General features: G+C 35.3%; 1 protein-coding gene across 1 annotated transcript in view; it reads right to left on the bottom strand.

Moving 5' to 3' along the window:
- Positions 1 to 18668, bottom strand: part of LOC147401670 (uncharacterized) — a 56212-nt gene that overhangs the window by 27114 nt on the left and 10430 nt on the right. Inside the window, exons 4-6 of the mRNA XM_086443032.1 lie at positions 16409 to 16462; positions 12309 to 12410; positions 1794 to 1905 (exon numbers count right to left, since the gene is read on the bottom strand). Of these exons, the coding sequence (XP_086299158.1) occupies positions 1794 to 1905; positions 12309 to 12410; positions 16409 to 16462 (268 nt within the window). The remainder of the gene's footprint in view (positions 1 to 1793; positions 1906 to 12308; positions 12411 to 16408; positions 16463 to 18668) is intronic.

The raw sequence follows: 18668 nt of genomic DNA on the forward strand, positions 1-18668 counted from the left end.
TCTTGTTTTTAAATTGGTCAAATGAGCCCAATGGTTTTGCATCTCCAATTTGCAAATGATACATTGATTTCTTGGATGCATCCGGAACCCAGTTGAAATTTTTGAGAGATGGTTTGCTTTAAGGTGGTGTCTAGCCTAGTTGTCAATCATCAAAAGAGAAAGGCGTTTGTTGTGGGGATGCTTCTCAAATTAACTTATTGGTCAAGATTAGTTTGTAATTTTGGATCCTATCCCACCCCTTTTCTTGGTCACCTTTGGGTGTAGCGTATAATAGTTAAGCCATCTAAGACCAATGTTGGAAAGAATGGGTCGAAGCTCACTTAAAGAAAAGCAATACATTAGGGCATAAAATGGGTTAGATTTTATCTGAAATCCAGGTGATCCAGAATCCGAATTTAGTGGGTTTGGCTCCTTGGAGTAGATGACCCAAATAAAAAGAATGGGTTGAATATGGTTTGATGCCTCATGATTCGAGTCGGATCCGGGTTCGAGTAAATCAAGCAACCTAATACTTATGCCCAAACTCAACCCAATTTGATTCGGTCAAAAAACAATTGCCAAAACTGACCCGAACCCAAGCTAATTGTGCCCAGACCTGACCAAAGGTCAGGTTCAGTTTGCCCGCCCAAGTTGTGGCCCTACACAATAGTCATAGTCCTCTCATGCAAGTCCATAATTATGTCAATGTACCTCTTCAAGATTCCTTTCATTCCCAATACCCACCAAATTATCGCTCAAGGTTTTTTTTTTTTTTTTAATATGTTTTCTCTAGGTCAATAAAAATCATATGAAGATTCTTCTTTTCTCTTTACTTTTCTATCAAGATTGTCAAAATGGTTGATATATCCAGCATAAAGCCAACTTGGTTCTCCAATTAATTCACTTTTTTATCTTAACCTTTGTTAGATCACCTCTTCCCATAGTTTCATAGTGTGCTTAATAAGTTTAATACCTCGACAATTGGTATAGGTCTCTTTCTCTCATTTATTCTTATTTTAAGTAGAAAGATTGTCAAAATGGTTGATTTATCTAGCATAAAGCCAAATTGGTTCTCTGATTTATTCACATTTTATCGTAACCTTTGTTTGATCAACTTTTCCCATAGATTCATAGTGTGCCTAATAAGTTTAATACCTCGACAATTGGTACAACTCTCTTGCTCTCATTTATTCTTATCTACAATAACTACAGTATTTTTCTCCATTCATATGACATCTTTTAGTCTTAAGAATATTATTGAATAGTTTAGTTTGCTAGAACAATCTAAAACTTCCCATGAATTTCCATACTTCTATTAGACTATCATCCAGTTCTAAAGCTCTACAAGGACTCTCTAATCTTTTTCCATTAACACACCAAACATTATCAAATCGATTCATAAAGAGAACAGCTCCAAGTAGGTTGCAACCCTCCAATGAAAGCATTTTTTTTTAAAGTTCCACGATGGATAACCAGCTTTGCCCTTTCACTTATGTGATCTGGGAAGCCTTTTACTAATCGGTCACTATAAAATGAGCGATGCTCAAGAGTTTGAGGTGTTTTTCATTAAGAAATCCAACTAACTGGTGAGCTAATAAAGTACTCTGCAGATGTCCAATCTTTGTATTCAGAAGACAATCTCATAATAAATAGGAAAGATCTGAAGAAAAAGATAATTCTGAAAGTAGCTCATACTATGGTAACTTAGAGTGTAGGTGTGCATCTTATGGAATATAGGAAACAAAGAATGAAACAACTGTCACACACCACCCCAGTTAGCATCCAAAAAATTGGGAACTGAAACATGATCTCACCAACTTTCTCGACTCTTATCCTTCGCTTCTTTCTCATATTTCTGAATTGTTCGATCATCAACCTGACCACTGAGGAAAAGTATCTGCCCTCCAGTGGTGGACTTACCAGCATCTGCAACCAACATACAGCACATTCTCATGAATACTAATGGTGGGAAGCAATCAACCCCATTACTCATGATGGGCAAAATGCTCACTAAACCATATTCATATTCCTACCCTTAAAAATATTCACCTGTTCAAATAGTAATGATTGTTGTCAGTATTAAACAAGATGCAGCAAACACAATCAACTTAAGTAAGGAATGAAATTGGATAAACAGATACAATATGCACAAAGTTTTGGAGACTCAAAATAGAACATGATTAAGTAAGCAAGAAGCCCCTATATCAAGAGCCAAAAAACATTTATTACAGGTTTATAAAGGAAAGAATGTTCCACAAAATAGAAAATACATCCTTTTGCTAAAATCTGAAGAAAACAAGGACAACCAAATTGATTAGGACCCTGTCACACCATAAAATGAATCAAAGGCACATCTTGGAACATTTTATGTGAGTTTAGTCCCACATCGGCTGGGTAGACCCGGGCTGCAAGGGAGAGCTTGACCCTTGTAAGACATGTTTTAAAACCGTGCAGGGTAAAACACAAAGCAGACGATATCTTACAAGTGTGAATCAGGGGAACTAGAAGGACCAAGTAATAAAAATGGTATAAAAGAGTTTAGGATCATGGAAAGCAATAATCCCAGGGATGCCAATTAACCTTGACGACACGTTGTTGTTGATTATTTAATGTTCGTTTTCAAGGACTTCCAAGGGAATGGGTTTTTAGAGAATGGGTGCTAAAGATATCCTCAATCTAAAACCAATTAGCCTAATTGATTCAATTTACAAGGCATTTGAAGGATCATTTGTCCCAAGCCCACAAAAATATAATATTGTCCGCTTTGAGTGGAAGCCCGTACAGCTTTAAAAAGCTTTATACTATGAAGGGTCTAGTTTGTCCTTATAGATCAGGATTTGAACATTCTCCTGCCCAATGTGGGACTAATCCCACTCCTCCCTACCATTCAACCTTGCCACATGACGGCACATTTCAACCCCTCGATTTTTGCAACCCTTTCCATGTCCAGCTAGTGGTGCAACAACAAAACCGTAAAAATCTCCCCATCAAACAGGAAGAGCCGTCCTTGACTTTGATACCATTTGTAATGCCCTAGGCCCACAATAGTAAAATATTATCCGATTTGGGCCAAAGCCCGCACAGTTTTAAAATGTGTATGTAGGATCTGGTTTGTCTTTATAGACTAGGATCTAAACGTTCTCTAGTCCAATGTGGGACTAATCGTACTCCTCCCTACCATTCAACCTTGCCACGTGACGACTCAATTTTGACCCCTCGGTCTCCGCAGCCCTTTCCACGTCCAGCTAGTGGTGCACCAACAAGACCGTGACAAGATTAGAAGAAGTTATGGTTAACATTATTGGTCTCGAGCAAGGAGCATCTGTAAATGGGCACCAGATCTTTGGCGAAGTTTTCATTGTTAATGAATGTGTTGACTCTAGATTTAAGTCAAGGGTCCCTAGAGTGGTTTTGCAAGATTGATATAAAAAAAAAAAACGCTTCTAATTACATGAGTTGGGAATGTTTGACTTATCTTCAAGTCGTATGTGTCCTCGATGCATTTCTCTATCCTTGTCAATGAGAGCGCAATTGGATTTTTATGAATTTGAGAGGGTTAAGACAAGGCAACACCTTTAAACCTTTTTTCATTCTTGATTGTGGTTGAAGCTATGAGTCGCATGCTAAGTAGAGTTGTTAGAATTGGGGCAATATCAGGGTTTAAAGTGCATTCAGAGGGACCCATGATTTTTCACATTCTATTTGCGATTGATATGCTGGTATTCTTGAACGATTCTATGGAACAGGTAAGAATTCTGAGAGGGTTACTAGGGTGTTTTAAGGCAATGTCAGGTCTAGTGATAAATCTTCGCAAAATTTTCGATGTTGGGTCACTACAAATATTTATTTGCTTGCAACTAACCTTGGGTGTCAAGAGGACTCATTCCCAACTTCTTATCTTGGCCTTCCTCGGGTCTTGCTTATAGGAACTAGGCAATCTGGTAGCCAGTCATAAAGCACATTAGGATAGGGATTGGATCTTGGAAATCCAATTACCTTTTTTTTTATTTTTTAAATATGCTGAAAAATCTCCAAGGCTTATTTTAGGAAAATAGGACATTCTTGATTATTTTTTGTTTTTCTTAACTTTCTAGAATGTTCTTGTATATTCTTATAATCTTCTACAATAGGATAGTTTCTAGAATATTCTTGTATATTCTTATAATCTTCTACAATAGGATAGTTTCTAGAATATTCTTGTAATCTTCTACAATAAGATAGTTTTCTAGAATATTCTTGTAATAGGATAGTTGGTCTATAAATACCCTATTAGGGCATTTGTAATAGATATGCAAGAATTCTCAATAAATTCAGTTTACTACATGGTATCAGAGCCTTAGGTTCATATCCTGAGAATCGATTTTTTTCTTTTTTGCCATCTTGTTCGTTGTGCATCTGTTTTTACCCTCCCTTTATTTTTTCCTTGTGATCTTTGCTAAATTCACGATGTCAGAAGATTCAGGAGCCACCAATCAGTCTGTGATGGTGACACTTCATGAGAGACCACAAAACTTTTCTGGTAGAAATTGGGGAGGATGAAGAAACTGGCAACAGAATTGGCAACAAAAGTTACATGCTAATCTGGCACGAACCGGCAGTGATGGCTCGGATGCTCAAGAGAATTCTAATAGCAAGGAGATCAACAAAGAAGACATTGAATGGCTAAGATCACTTCTCAACTCCTTGGAGAAACCATCGGGTATGTGTTCATTTGCACATTCAGGTATGGTTTCTTCTTCTCATGCGTTTAGTGTCTCGGATAGTAACTATTTCGACTTTTGGATCATTGATTCAGGAGCAACCGACCATATGACTCATTGCTCCTTTATATTCTCCACATATAGTCCATGTTCTAGTAACAGAAAAATTACATTGGCCGATGGGTCACTTGCTACTATAGCAGGTCAAGGAGATATTCACATAAGTCCTTCATTAATTCTGAAAAATGTTTTGCACGTTCCAAAACTTACAATAAATCTAGTCTCTATCCAAAATCTTACAAAGGATTTGAATTGTAGCTTGACCTTTTCATCCACCTCTTGTATTTTTCAAGACCAAGCTACAGGGATGACGATTGGGCATGCTAAGGAAAGCAGTGGCCTCTATGACCTTGATGTGGAAAATAAAAATAAGAGTTGTAGGATTGACAATCCATCTTCCTTATTGTCAGATACAAGATCTCCAATAAAAGACCAGATTTGGCTTTATCACCTTCAGTTTGGACATCCTTCCTTTAGGACTTTGAGTGTCATGTTTCCTTCCTTATTTAAGAATATTGATATTCGTGAATTTCATTGTGACATTTGTGAGTTTGCCAAACACAAACGAGTTTCTTTTCCTTTGAGTAATAAAAAATCCTCATTTCCTTTTCAATTAATCCATAGTGACATTTGGGGACCGTCAAGAATTTCAAATATTTCAGGGGCTAAATGGTTTGTCACGTTTATTGACGACTGTACTCGTGTCACATGGATTTTTTTGCTAAAACAAAAATCTGATGTTTGTACGGTTCTCCCTATCTTTCATGACATGGTCAAAAATCAGTTTGGGGTTAAAATAAAAAAAATAAGATCTGACAATGCAAGAGAATATTTTAATCAAGAATTATCTCCATATTTTCAAAAAGAGGGGATAATACATGAATCCTCTTGCATAGATACACCCCAACAGAATGGAGTGGCAGAAAGGAAGAATGGCCATCTATTGTCAACAACTCGTGCACTGTTATTCCAACGGAATGTCCCCAAATACTTATGGGGTGAAGCAGTTCTCACATCAGCCCACTTAATAAACCGTACTCCATCTCGAGTTCTTGATTTTAAAAGTCCCTGGGAGGTCTTTTCCAAATTTTTTCCTGATTTTGCATCTCACAATCGATTGTCACCTCGAGTTTTTGGATGTGTCTCGTTTGTTCATATTCATTCTCATGATCGTAGTAAACTTGATCCTCGAGCTCTTAGGTGTGTCTTTGTGGGGTATTCCTCAACTCAAAAGGGTTATAAATGTTATCATCCACCATCTCGCAAAATCTTTGTGTCCACCGATGTAACTTTTGTTGAAGGTGAAAGTTTTTTCCAACCTTTTCTTCAGGGGGAGACACTTACTAGTGAAGATAAGGATCAAGGGGATCATGGCTTTCTAATGGACTTTCCTGCTCAAGCTAGCCAACCACCAACCCAAAACACTCCACCATTTCCCTTGCCTGAAATTGAACCACCAAAACAACTTGAACAAGAACAAGTTGGGCCTTCAAAACAACCCGAAGTTGGACAGCTTGAACCTATAACCCCAGGACATACTTGTATTGAATCAGTTATCACGAAACCATTGCAAGTTTACTCAAGGAAGAGAGGTTCCACTGCTAAGCCGAAGCTAACTCAAGCGTCTGAACCAACTCTCGGAAATGAGATAAATATTGATATCCCTGTCATCAACTTGCTTCTGAAGTTTTTGAAAAAAATGATCTTGACTTACCCATTGCAGTTAGAAAAGATACCCGAAATTGTACAAAATATCCATCATCTCATTTTGTGTCATTCGAAAAAGTGTCACCATCACACAAAAGCTTTCTCACCCATCTAAACTCCACAACCATACCACAAACACTATCCGAGGCCCTAAGCAAAGAAGAATGGAGACATGCTATGAAAGTAGAAATGGATGCACTCGCGAAGAACAAAACCTGGGAGTTGGTAGAGCTACCCAAAGGAAAGAAACCTGTTGGATGCAAATGGGTGTTTTCTCTGAAGTATAAAGCTGATGGATCACTTGAACGATAAAAGGCCAGGTTAGTTGCAAAGGGTTATACACAGACCTATGGAGTGGACTATGAAGAAACATTTGCACCGGTGGCTAAGATGAACACAGTAAGGATTTTGTTGTCATTAGCAGCCAATTTAGATTGGAGTTTATACCAATTCGACGTGAAAAACGCATTTCTTCATGGAGACCTAGAGGAGGAAATTTATATGGTGAGGCCTCCAGGATTTGATGACAATTCAGGAGATAAGAAGGTATGCAGGTTGAAGAAAGCATTGTATGGGTTAAAACAATCTCCACGAGCATGGTTTGGAAGGTTTACAAAGACAATGTTAGGAATGGGCTACAAACAAAGTCAAGGTGATCACACTTTATTCATAAAACACTCAGCCTTTGGGGGAGTAACTGCACTACTGGTATATGTGGACGATATTATTGTCACTGGTAATGATGCGAAGGAAGAAAGAGCACTCAAGAAACGTCTTGCAGAAGAGTTTGAAATAAAGGACCTAGGAAAGTTGAAGTATTTCCTAGGTATAGAAGTTGCTCGTTCAAAGGAAGGAATATTTGTCTCACAACAGAAGTATGTGCTAGATCTTCTCAAGGAAACTGGAAAAATGGGTTGCAGGCCCATGGAGACACCAATAGAAGCAAATCATAAGCTAAGTGAAGCTCCAGAAGATGAGATTGTAGACAAAGGGATGTATCAACGTTTGGTTGGAAGACTGATTTACCTCTCTCATACTAGGCCTGACATAGCATATTCTGTTAGTGTGGTTAGCCAATTCATGCACAATCCTAAGAGTATACACCTGCAAGCTGTATACCGCATCCTCCAATACTTAAAAGGTAGTCCAGGTAAGGGAATTTTATTTAAAAAGGGAGCAAACTTGCGTTTGGAAGCATACACAGACTCAGATTATGCAGGGTCCGTGGTGGATAGAAGATCGACATCCGGTTATTGTACATTTCTAGGAGGAAATCTAGTTACATGGAGAAGTAAAAAACAACCGGTTATAGCAAGATCAAGTGCAGAGGCAGAGTTTCGGGCAATGGCACAAGGAATTTGTGAACTTCTGTGGATCAAAATAATTCTGGAAGATCTTAAAATCACCTGGGATAGTCCAATGAGATTATATTGTAATAACAAGTCAGCCATCAATATTGCTCATAATCCAGCGCAACATGATCGTACAAAACATGTGGAAGTGGATCGACATTTCATAAAGGAAAAACTAGACAGTGGCTTAATTTGCACCCCATACGTTTCAACAGAAGGGCAACTGGCAGACGTTCTAACGAAAGGATTACCTGGAACCACATTTCAAAAGGTCATTGGCAAGCTGGGAATGGAAAGCATATATTCACCAGCTTGAGGGGGAGTGCTGAAAAATCTCCAAGGCTTATTTTAGGAAAATAGGACATTCTTGATTATTTTTTGTTTTTCTTAACTTTCTAGAATGTTCTTGTATATTCTTATAATCTTCTACAATAGGATAGTTTCTAGAATATTCTTGTAATCTTCTACAATAAGATAGTTTTCTGGAATATTCTTGTAATAGGATAGTTGGTCTATAAATACCCTATTAGGGCATTTGTAATAGATATGCAAAAATTCTCAATAAATTCAGTTTACTACAAAATAAGTATAAATTCATTTTTAGAAAACCAAAACATTACAAGGCGATAGAGATGACCAATCAAGAGAAAAACAACAAAAGCACAAAAGGCCCTAACTATCACATATCGAATCCTACCTGAAAATGAATTCCTAAAAAAAAAAAAAACACCCATAACATTCGAGGTATAATTTGCACCAAAAAAAACAGCAACCCAAAATCAGTAGCACAAACTCCTAAAAAAAGGTTTCGAAGCCTTTGAAGACTCGCATGTTCCTTTCCAGCCATAACTCCCCAAGTAATAGCAAAATGAAGAAGCCTCCACAGAATTTTCTCTCCCCATGAATAGGGAGGGATCCCAACTTTGAAAAAGGGACAACATCGACCTAGGGACCACCCAAAAGATCTGAAAAAGGTCGAAGAAATGGGACCGAATGAGGAAAGAGAATTTACAATGAATCAAGATGTGGTCCACTAACTCGTCATCCAAATTACAAAGGAAGCAGCAATTTGGAGTCACAAAACCCCTACTAATTAAGTGATCAAGAGTAGCTAACCTATCAAGAGTAGCTAACCAAGTAAAAAAAAACACATTTTAGAGGGAACCTTCGATCCCCAAATGAATGAGGAAGGAGAATGAACAAAAAAAACGGTGGAAGCGAACCCTGAAGCGAATGGATTAACAGTGAAAGTACTACTTTTAATACGAGTCCACTCCCTCCTATCGTCTTCCATGATTTCCCAGTGAACGTGATCAAGGTGAGTCATCAAATCTTGAAGTACCTAAAATTCCCAATCTGAAATCCCTCCAGAGTCCCAGATCCCACATAGGCCCAATTCCCTCAAGGTTCAATAAAGTGGCACACGGCATGGATTCTTTTTTTTTTATAACTCTGTTGCTATGCTTAAAAGTGTTGAATTGCAAATTGAAAAACTAATTCGGGACTAAGCAATAGAAAATTTCAACTTGTCAAATGGAACCAAATTTGTCGCCTAAAAAAAATGAGCATCTTAAAGTCATAGTCATCAAGTCAAGGTTCGGGAATAAGTTGGCAAGGGAAAAAGTCAAAAAAAAAACGAAAAAAAAAAAATCGGGAAAAATTGAAATAGTGTTAAGACAATGTATTTTTTTCTACTAAGTGGTGTTATCATTTATATCATCAAATCCTATTTTAAACTATAAGAATAAACGGTCTTTGAAAAAACCCTTTTAAAATAGCTTGCTCAACGAAAAAAATCACATTTTGTTTGTGTTTAAATAGTGACTTTTTCAAAAAGTCGGGATGTGTTTAAATTGCAACTTTCGTTTAAATCACGACTTTTTTCAAAAAGTCGTGATTTAATCGCCAATCTTTAAAATCGCAATTTAAACACGATTTTTTGAAAAAATCGTCAACTTTAGTGACTATCCTTGGAGTTAGGAAGATTGACGTTATGACCTCGATATTCACTGAAAAGTGGTTTTGGAGGTTCGTGGATGAGGGTTGTAGAATATGGAAGGAGGTTATGAAGGCAAAGTATGGAATTGATCATTTTGGTTGGGAAAGGGGGCCAATATCTCTACTCACAGGTGTGCAAGTTGGATAGGAATTTTCCAAAATCTTATTAGAGTTTCGTAAAAAGATTACTTTTAAAGTGGGGAAAGGGGCGAGGGTTAGGTTCTAGGAAGATCCTCAATGTGGAGTTTTGCCTCTTAGGTCCCAATTCCCAAATCTATTCTCCCTATCTTTCAAAAAGGAGGCTCCAATGAAAGATTTCATGATCCATTCTAACAGCAAGTCTCTAAGGATTTTGGGTTTAAAAGGAGTTATAAAAATTGGAAGATTCAAGAGGTATCTATGCTTATTGAAAGCCTCTCTAAGATTCATATGAACACATTAATGCAAGATAACCATGGTTGGGAAACTAGCAACAATAAAGAATTCTCTGTTAATTTTTTCTATAATGCGTTGGTTCCCCTTAGTCATTCTCCTTTTCATAATGTTGCCATTTGGGGTCCTAGGGTCTCATCCAGAATTTCCTTCTTCATTTAAACCGTAGAGAGTGGAAAAATTCCTTCATCGGACATTATCATGGCTAGGGGAGTTACTTCGGTTAGTTATTATTTCTTGTGTAAATCAAATAAGAAATTGGCTAATCACCTTCTTATCCATTGTTCCTTTGTAAGAAAATTTGAACTCATTTTCTTTTTCGTTCAACATGTCTTGGTACTTCCCGTCCTCTATCTTAGATCTTTTCCAAAGTTGGGTCATCGAAGGCATCTCTATTAAGTTTCGAATATTGTTGACTTTAACCCCTTTGCAGTAGGATCTTCAATGGGAAAGAACATCAACTGCATGAAATCATTTTGGAAATTTTGGGCCTGATTTTTTTCAAGAGTAAATGTTTTAATGAATTTAGAGGTTCTTGCTTTAAGGATTTTGTTTTTTTATTATGTGCTCCTTAGCGTTGTATTTTTGTTTCTTTTCTTTTTTTTGTTATTTCTAAGTTGGTTTCCCTTTTGTAGGGTAGCCTGATCGGTCTCCCCTTTTTCCCTTTTTTGATATATATTCATCTTTACCGATCAAAAAATAAAAATAATGCTTATGATCATGCCTATAATTCACTTCTAAAAGGAATGAAGAGCCATCAAGTTCCATATCCTGCTATAGAACTGAAACTCAACAAAAAAAAAAAAAAAGACAATTAAGCAAGGAAGCAATACCAAACACTCGTCTGCTTGGTAAGTAAGCAGATAATGAACAGAAAAACTGAATTCTTTATGGAACCCCCTCATCAAACACAAGTTTCTTTAGTTAAATGTGAAGTATGCAACAATCTTCAAAATAAAGAGAAACATTTGTTCCATGGTGCTGCTGCCCAACAAACCAAGAAATGAGCACATCTTACTAAATAGAAAAAACACCCAGAGAAAGGAAACTTGTCAGAGAGGTCAAAAAAAACAGATATCAAACCAACTTGGGCAGCTATGAGGCCATAAGGGGACAACACTGGCAGAAACACATATTACAAGCATGTAGCTTATAAAGTCCTCGAAGAGGAGCAGGGGAGTGAAGTTAATTAAGAAAGTTCAAGATTGGAAGATATCTGAATTTTGAAGCATATATAAGTAAAGGAAATGGCCGGAGGCAAAAAGAATGCCATTAATCCATGAAGTTGAACATCTTATTTATCTTTTAAGAAGTATCCTGCCTTAAAATTTCAGAGAGAGAATAAACAAGCGGTAATCTTTCGTCGTCATCATAATCATCATCAAGGCCTTAACCCAAAATTTTCGGCTAGGCTGAACGAATCCTATGGCCAATCTATCTCAATTCTTAATTGACTTCCCCTTAGTTTATCACAGATTGGGCTACTGCAACATTTTCATGAATGCCTTTGTTTCAAATATTATCTTTCTTAGATTTTTCAGTCCATAAAAAGAACATGTTCCTAAAATTTAGCTCTATTTAAGGTGGAGGGTATTATTGCCTGTGTCATAAAATTTTCATTTTATTTGACTAGGATGATTCAGTCGCATAATACTCTAGAAGCACACCTCCACTTAAACCATCTAGCTTTAGTTCCATGGACATCATTCTCCAAAAGTGGACTGCCCTTGATAGTACAAATACCCAAATTATTTCACCTCCGCTTTAATCATCAAATCATAAAGCATAATTAATCTAGTTAACCACAAAATGGGATGTCAAAACACCAGCAAGCAGAAGAATGAGTATGGGATGTCAAATTAGACAATCAACCCACAATGTGATGAACTAGGCAACCACAACTATCTATTAGCAATATAAGTATAAATAGAAAGCTATTTAAGACCTAAGGAACACTATTGAACTAGATGAAACGCAATACACAGCATGAACCAGAGCAATAAAATCAACTCAGAGCTAAGTAATCAAAGGAAAACAATTAATGAGGTTAACAGAAAACACCTAAGTTAGGTCAACTTACCAACATGACCAATAAATACAACATTCAGGTGCCGCTTCTTATCTTCATCCATCTCATCTAGATCTTCAACATTTTCTGGAGCAGCCACTTCCTTTTCTTTACCTGAAAATTTAAAGCATAGCATGGAAAAAAGAATACCATTTTTAGGGAAAAAGTGACAAATCTTTACTATGAATAATGGAAACAGAACACTTTCTGACAGTTTTCATTATTACCACTCTTTTCAAAAAAGAAATAAAAAAAAATTGCCCATGTAATATCAACTCATGAAAATAACATTATTTAGGAAGTTTTAGAACTTATGGAAGGAAGCTTCATAACCCTTCCTTAAGTTGCTTAAGTTTACATGCTACCTAGCTACTCTATTGCAACCAAATGTAGATACCCATGATTCTCTCCTTTTCTCTCTTCAAAAGTAGTACTGGATTTTCAGATTTTTCAAAATGTAATCATTTGATTTGCCATGGAAAAAAGGATACTAAAAAGTTCTACTTGAAATATTTACAAGGATACCAAGGTAGGACGGTGAGGGAAGAAGATGAATGGGGTTTAGGAAATATGGCTTCGAATTGGGTTAAGGATTTGGGTTATAGGGTTTAATTTTGACATTTTGCAATCTCGATCGTAATCCCAATGGCTATATGTTGAAAGGTAAAATGAAAAGTTGTGCAATTATAATATTTTTAATAAGAGAAAGGAAATACTTAAGAGAATTGGGAAAGAATTAAGGGATAAGAGAAAAAGGGTTTCAAGAATTCAAGAAAGTTAAAAGAAAATGATGCAGGATGATGAGGGGAGATAAGAAAATGGAATTTGATCTTGAAAAAATAAGGGATTTAAGGGAAATCCGGTTGGGGAATGGGTTCAGGATTGGGTATGGATTAAGGACTTAAGATTGGGTTTACGATTTGGATTAGGTTAGGAATAATCCAAAAGGTACGATGAAAATTTTATTTCAATTATTGTAAGATAGAGAAAATGGTCAAAGGTTTGTAAGTTTCAAGAATCAAGAATCAAGAATCAAGAATAAAGAAAGAGATTTCAAGAATCAAGAAAGGGATTTCAAGAACCAAGAACCAAGAATCAGGAAAGGGATTTCAAGATTCAAGAATCCAAAACTTCAAAAAGTCAAGAATCAAGAATTCAAGATTTCTTGAAAAATCAAGAAGATAAAAGTTTATGGGTTGAGTTCTAGAAAGGATTAGAGAGTTTTTGATGGTTTCTTAATTTTTCACAAATAAAAAAAAGTAGATAGATGATAAGAGAAGATTAAACAAAAGAAAAAAATGATATTTACCTTGGAATCACCCCTAATGATTTCTACGGCATCAACCATATTGAATGCACCAACATTCAAAAAAAACATAAACTTCTTGTTTATTCCATTCATTCTCTGTAAATAAACTCCAATACAATCTATAAATAAAGAAAATCAACCAAAAGTCCTAATAAAACTAAAACACCTAATTTTCGTAACTTTCTCTCCTAAAGTTACCAAACTGCCCTTAGTTATTATACTAAGACCATGGGCCAATAAAACATTTAAAATAAACCCAAAAAACATAAAATTAAAGCCCTAAAACAAAAATCTAAATAAAAAATAAATTCTACTCTTCAAGATTTGATGTCCCCCATCAATTCTTCTCGATTGGAAGATTTCGCTATTAGCGAAATAAAATTGTAGTAATTTTCATTATCAGTTGTGTTCCACATTAGAAAATCAAGCAAAAAAATTAAGATTATAAAAAAAAAATGGGATAGAAGGATATGACCTTGGAATCACACTAAGAATGATACAAAACTACTTATCAAAAAAAAAAAAAAGAATGATACAGAACTCACTTCAAGAAACTCCATGAAGGAAACTCACTCTTTATTCATTAAATTCTTCGTTAAAAAAAAATCTAATACAATCTATAAAAAAATCCAAGAATCCTAATAAACTAAAATATCAAATAAATAACCTAGTTTTCATAACTTTCTCTCTCCTAAATTTCCAACCCTTATAAACTAAATTAACTAAACTACCCCAAAAACATGAAAATAAACCCAAAAAACGTAAAAATAAAGTCCTAAAACAAAAAATTAAATAAAAATAAAATCTATTATTCAAGTTTTGATGTCCAAATCAATTTTCCACGGCTCGAAAGATTTCGCCACTGGCAAAATAAAATTGTGGCAATTCCCCAATAGATTAGGTTCTTATAAGCTACATGCAATCTGATCTTAACTTGCTTCTCAACCAATGCATCCTCCATACTCCAATAGATATCATCAAACCAAACAAATAATTATTGTACTCTTATTTTTTGGCAAGAACTGAAGTTGACACTCTAAAATGCTCTATGTATAATTTAACTCATTGATATCCAAAACATTATCTGCCTTTTCTTTTTCATGGGATAAAATCATTGCTAAAAGCAAAGAATGTAGTGGCTCCACAATTGCCTATGTCAGTTGTTCAGATTCTTCTTCAAGAACCAATAATGATGCTACACACTCATCAATCTCACTCTCGCCAATCTCGTTCTCGCTTAAATCAAGCTCATAGATTTCTTCCTTACCCCTTGAGTTTAAACAAATGCACTTTGATACCATATGTTTCATCATCCAAGTTTGAGCACTTTGATTTATAGTGTTCAAAACAATTGCACTTGGAACACAATTTTTGTTGCCTGAGCTCTTCATATTGGTGTTCATGTAATTGCTTGTGTTCTTCACTTTGATGTATAATACGGTCACGAATAAAGCAAAAATACGCATGAGAGTGGTGCGTTTGACATAAATCCGATAACGTAGCTGTTAGTTCCTCTAAGAACATGCACGTCAGGTCCGTCTTCTCTCAACGCGATAAGCTAATTTTATGTTGCCTAAGCCTAGGCTTTGATACCAATTTGATACAGAACGAATAAGGGAAGAAGATGAAATAAGGGAGCAGTTAGGGAATTGGATTTGGAATTTTGGGATTGGGTTAAGGATTTGGGTTATGATAGAGTAGACCCAAAAGGATTTGGGTTGTAAGGTTTAATTTTGACGTTTTGCAATCACGATCACAATCCCAATGGTTATATGTTGAAAGATAAAATGATAAATTTTGCAATTATCATATTTTCAATAGGGTAAAGGAAAGAGTTAAGAGAATAGGGAAAGAATTAAGGGGTAAGGGAAAAGTGGTTTCAAGAATTCAAGAATATTAAAAATTGGAATAAAAGGATAGAACCTTGGAATCACACTAAAAATAATGGAGAACTTACTTCAAGAAACTGCATGAAAGAAATTCATTCTTTATTCATCAAATTCTTCGTTAAAATGAAGTCTAATACAATTTATATATAACGAAAATAAATCCAAGAATCCTAATAAACTAAAATACCAAATAAATAACCTAAGTTTTGTAACTTTCTCTCTCTCCTAAATTTCCAACCCTTATAAACTTAAATAAATGAAAAATTAAATTTACCAAACTACCCCTAAATATTATACTAAGACCATGGGCCAATAAAACATGAAAATAAGATTTAAAACATAAAAATAAAAACCTAAAACAGAAAATTAAATAAAAATAAAATCTCCTCTTCAAGCTTTGATGTCCTCATCGATACCCATGGTAAATAGTTTTTTGTTTATATATAAAAGAGTCGTGCTGGAGTGACCTCAAGATTGGACCTCATATTGCACATCTTGACGTGAAAGTGGATAGGAACCGTAGATGCTTTTTCACTCGTATCTCAAGGAGAAGCATCTATGGTTCCCATACGCTTTCACGTCAGGGTGTGCAATGTGAGGTCCAATCTTGAGGTCACTTCAGCATTATTCTATATAAAATTTCCCATGATACCCATAGAAACTTGATTCTTTACAACTAAAATTATGGATACAAAAGTAATATAGTTGTTCAACTATCCAGTTACTATTTTAATAATTGTTCTTTTATCTAAAAATCACCTAGAACTCAAAAATCCCTTGTTTGTCAAGAAATAAATAAAATAGATTCTAAACAAAGCTACTACTTAACTACCATGTGTATCACACAAGCATTTCCCTAGATATAACATAAACAATTGTACATACACTCCACATATAAAGGGAGAATACAGCACCTTTTGGCTCTATCTGTGATGGCTGAGAGATGAGCTGAACTTCATCCTTGATATCTGCAACCAGACATAATACAAAATTATCGTAGAAGTAATTTAATTACACCAGCCTTAACTAGTACAGATTCAAGGTATTTGGGGCTGTTGTAGTGATGATTAAAAAAAAAAAAAAAACATAAACTAACTCTCCGGATATCACAACCTTTCAATTCTAGCAAGTTAATAGATAATTTCCTGGCCGATTTTTTGGTCTAAACTTTATCCAGTTACGCTTGCCAACAATTTTTTATAATTACAAAAAGGGGGCGAAATGGTCCCAGGTAGTCAAGATGTAATCGAACCCAAATGCATGACAGGTATGCCACCCCCCTCCCACCATTAGAGATATCATTATATATTTACCTGTGTTTTTAAATTCCTCTACAATTTGAATCATAAGATCCAAATCAAAACACCACCAGGCGATTTGAATTTTAGGTCCACAATTTTAGTGTGCAAGTTTAGCTTCAGCCACAAAGGTAAGATTCACGACTCAAATCCTTGTGAATCTCTGAAATTTTTATGTTTTGAAAACAAACATGGGGCATATTTTCAAATGAAACCATGAATATGACTTTCCCTAGAACAGAAACATTAGAAATAAGAAAATAGTAGATGTGTCTATTAATTAAAAATTAGAACTCAAATTACCAATATTTTTAAACAGACAAAAGATCATTTTAACATAGTTCCACCATCAAACAGCCATGAGTCATTTTATAGTTCTTTGAACATTTTTGGCTTTGTATAGTTTAAGAGAAAAAAAAAAAGAGCCCTAAGAATTAGGAAAAAAACAGTTAACAAAACCTTTGCCAATCAACTTCCAAATGGTTCAAGTCAATAGTATAAAATAGAATAGGATTTGCTATCCAAAGATTTTACAATAAGGGTTCAACTAAAAGGATGGTTTAAAGTTCCATAATGCCTCAAAATGTCTCATTTGAAACCAAAACCAGAATGAAACATACAATGTTTCGAGATTGTCCCAGATGGACAATCTCGGTTTTTCTCCTGACTGAGACAATGCCTCCAGATGAAAATTAAACCTTCTCTAAAAGTTCTCTTATATTTCCACATCTCAAGGTATTAGGTGTATTTTACATTCAAGTAAGAGTGGAAACTTAATATTCCAGAACCAGAACAAGTAATTCTTGTAATATTACTATTGTAAGAAAACATATCATGGTTGCACTTTGGCATACATCACCTAGCACAGATGAGGAAAAAAACCAGTCAATGTGTGTAATTTGGATGATTAAGAATTAAAACTTTGCTGATAAGAGATTGAAATTTGTCTATTTTCTGATGGACAAATTATAAGATTTTGACTTTTGTTTTGTGTGCAACTGTTCATTCAGACTAGTATACAAGTGTTCGCACAAATTTTTGTCAGTATGTGATAGATTATGGAGGCTTTACGTATATTATATATTTCGTTCTTATTTTATCTTTCTAAACTCACAAAGAAAAAAAATATGAATCTTAATAGTTGCATCCTATAACTTACAATTTTTTATCCAACTTGACTTAAATAAAATTATCCCGGGAAAAGAGAATTTTTCATGAAGTCTTTGTTTTGAAGATTGACAAAACTCTTCTTCTCAAAACTGATCCAAAAAAATTTCTCTCCCCACCAAACTTTCTAGTTGTTTAAGAGTTTTCCAATCCCATCTGGAATCACTTTTCATAAGCACGATAGTGTTAGATAAGATATTCAGGGTTAACCATTTGACAAGTAGGAAGAACCTATGTCCCATACGTGATCTCTGTATAACACAAATAGAGAGTCGGCAATCATCTCCTTCTCCATTGCAATTTCTCTTGTAGCATGTGGCAAACCTTTATCCAATCTTCTAAGGTCTTGGGTGATGTTAGGCAACCTTCTAGAGCTTTTGAATTTTATTTTTTCGATGGATAAGAGAAAAAGATATAAAAAAAAGCTGGGCTGGTCGAGATGACCCACCCCAAGCAAGCAAAAAGCGAAAAGAAAAAACACAACTAAGCAAAAGCGATGCTACAAACGATATCCCAACGGACCAAAAAGTCCTCAAATAAAAACCTCTTAAATTCCTTTAAGATTTTGCACCAAAAAAATAAAAGACCAAGAATCGAAAGAATCAACTCTTGAGTCGTTTGCGACTTCCCTTGGAAAGTTCTTGCATTTCTCTCTTTCCAAATGCCCAAAAAAACCGCGAACGAAGTTAAGCTCCAAATCAACTTCTTC

The sequence above is a fragment of the Akebia trifoliata genome, chromosome 5 (genome assembly GCF_017979445.1).
Source record: "Akebia trifoliata isolate Shusen 1 chromosome 5, ASM1797944v1, whole genome shotgun sequence".
Taxonomy (NCBI): Eukaryota; Viridiplantae; Streptophyta; class Magnoliopsida; order Ranunculales; family Lardizabalaceae; genus Akebia; species Akebia trifoliata.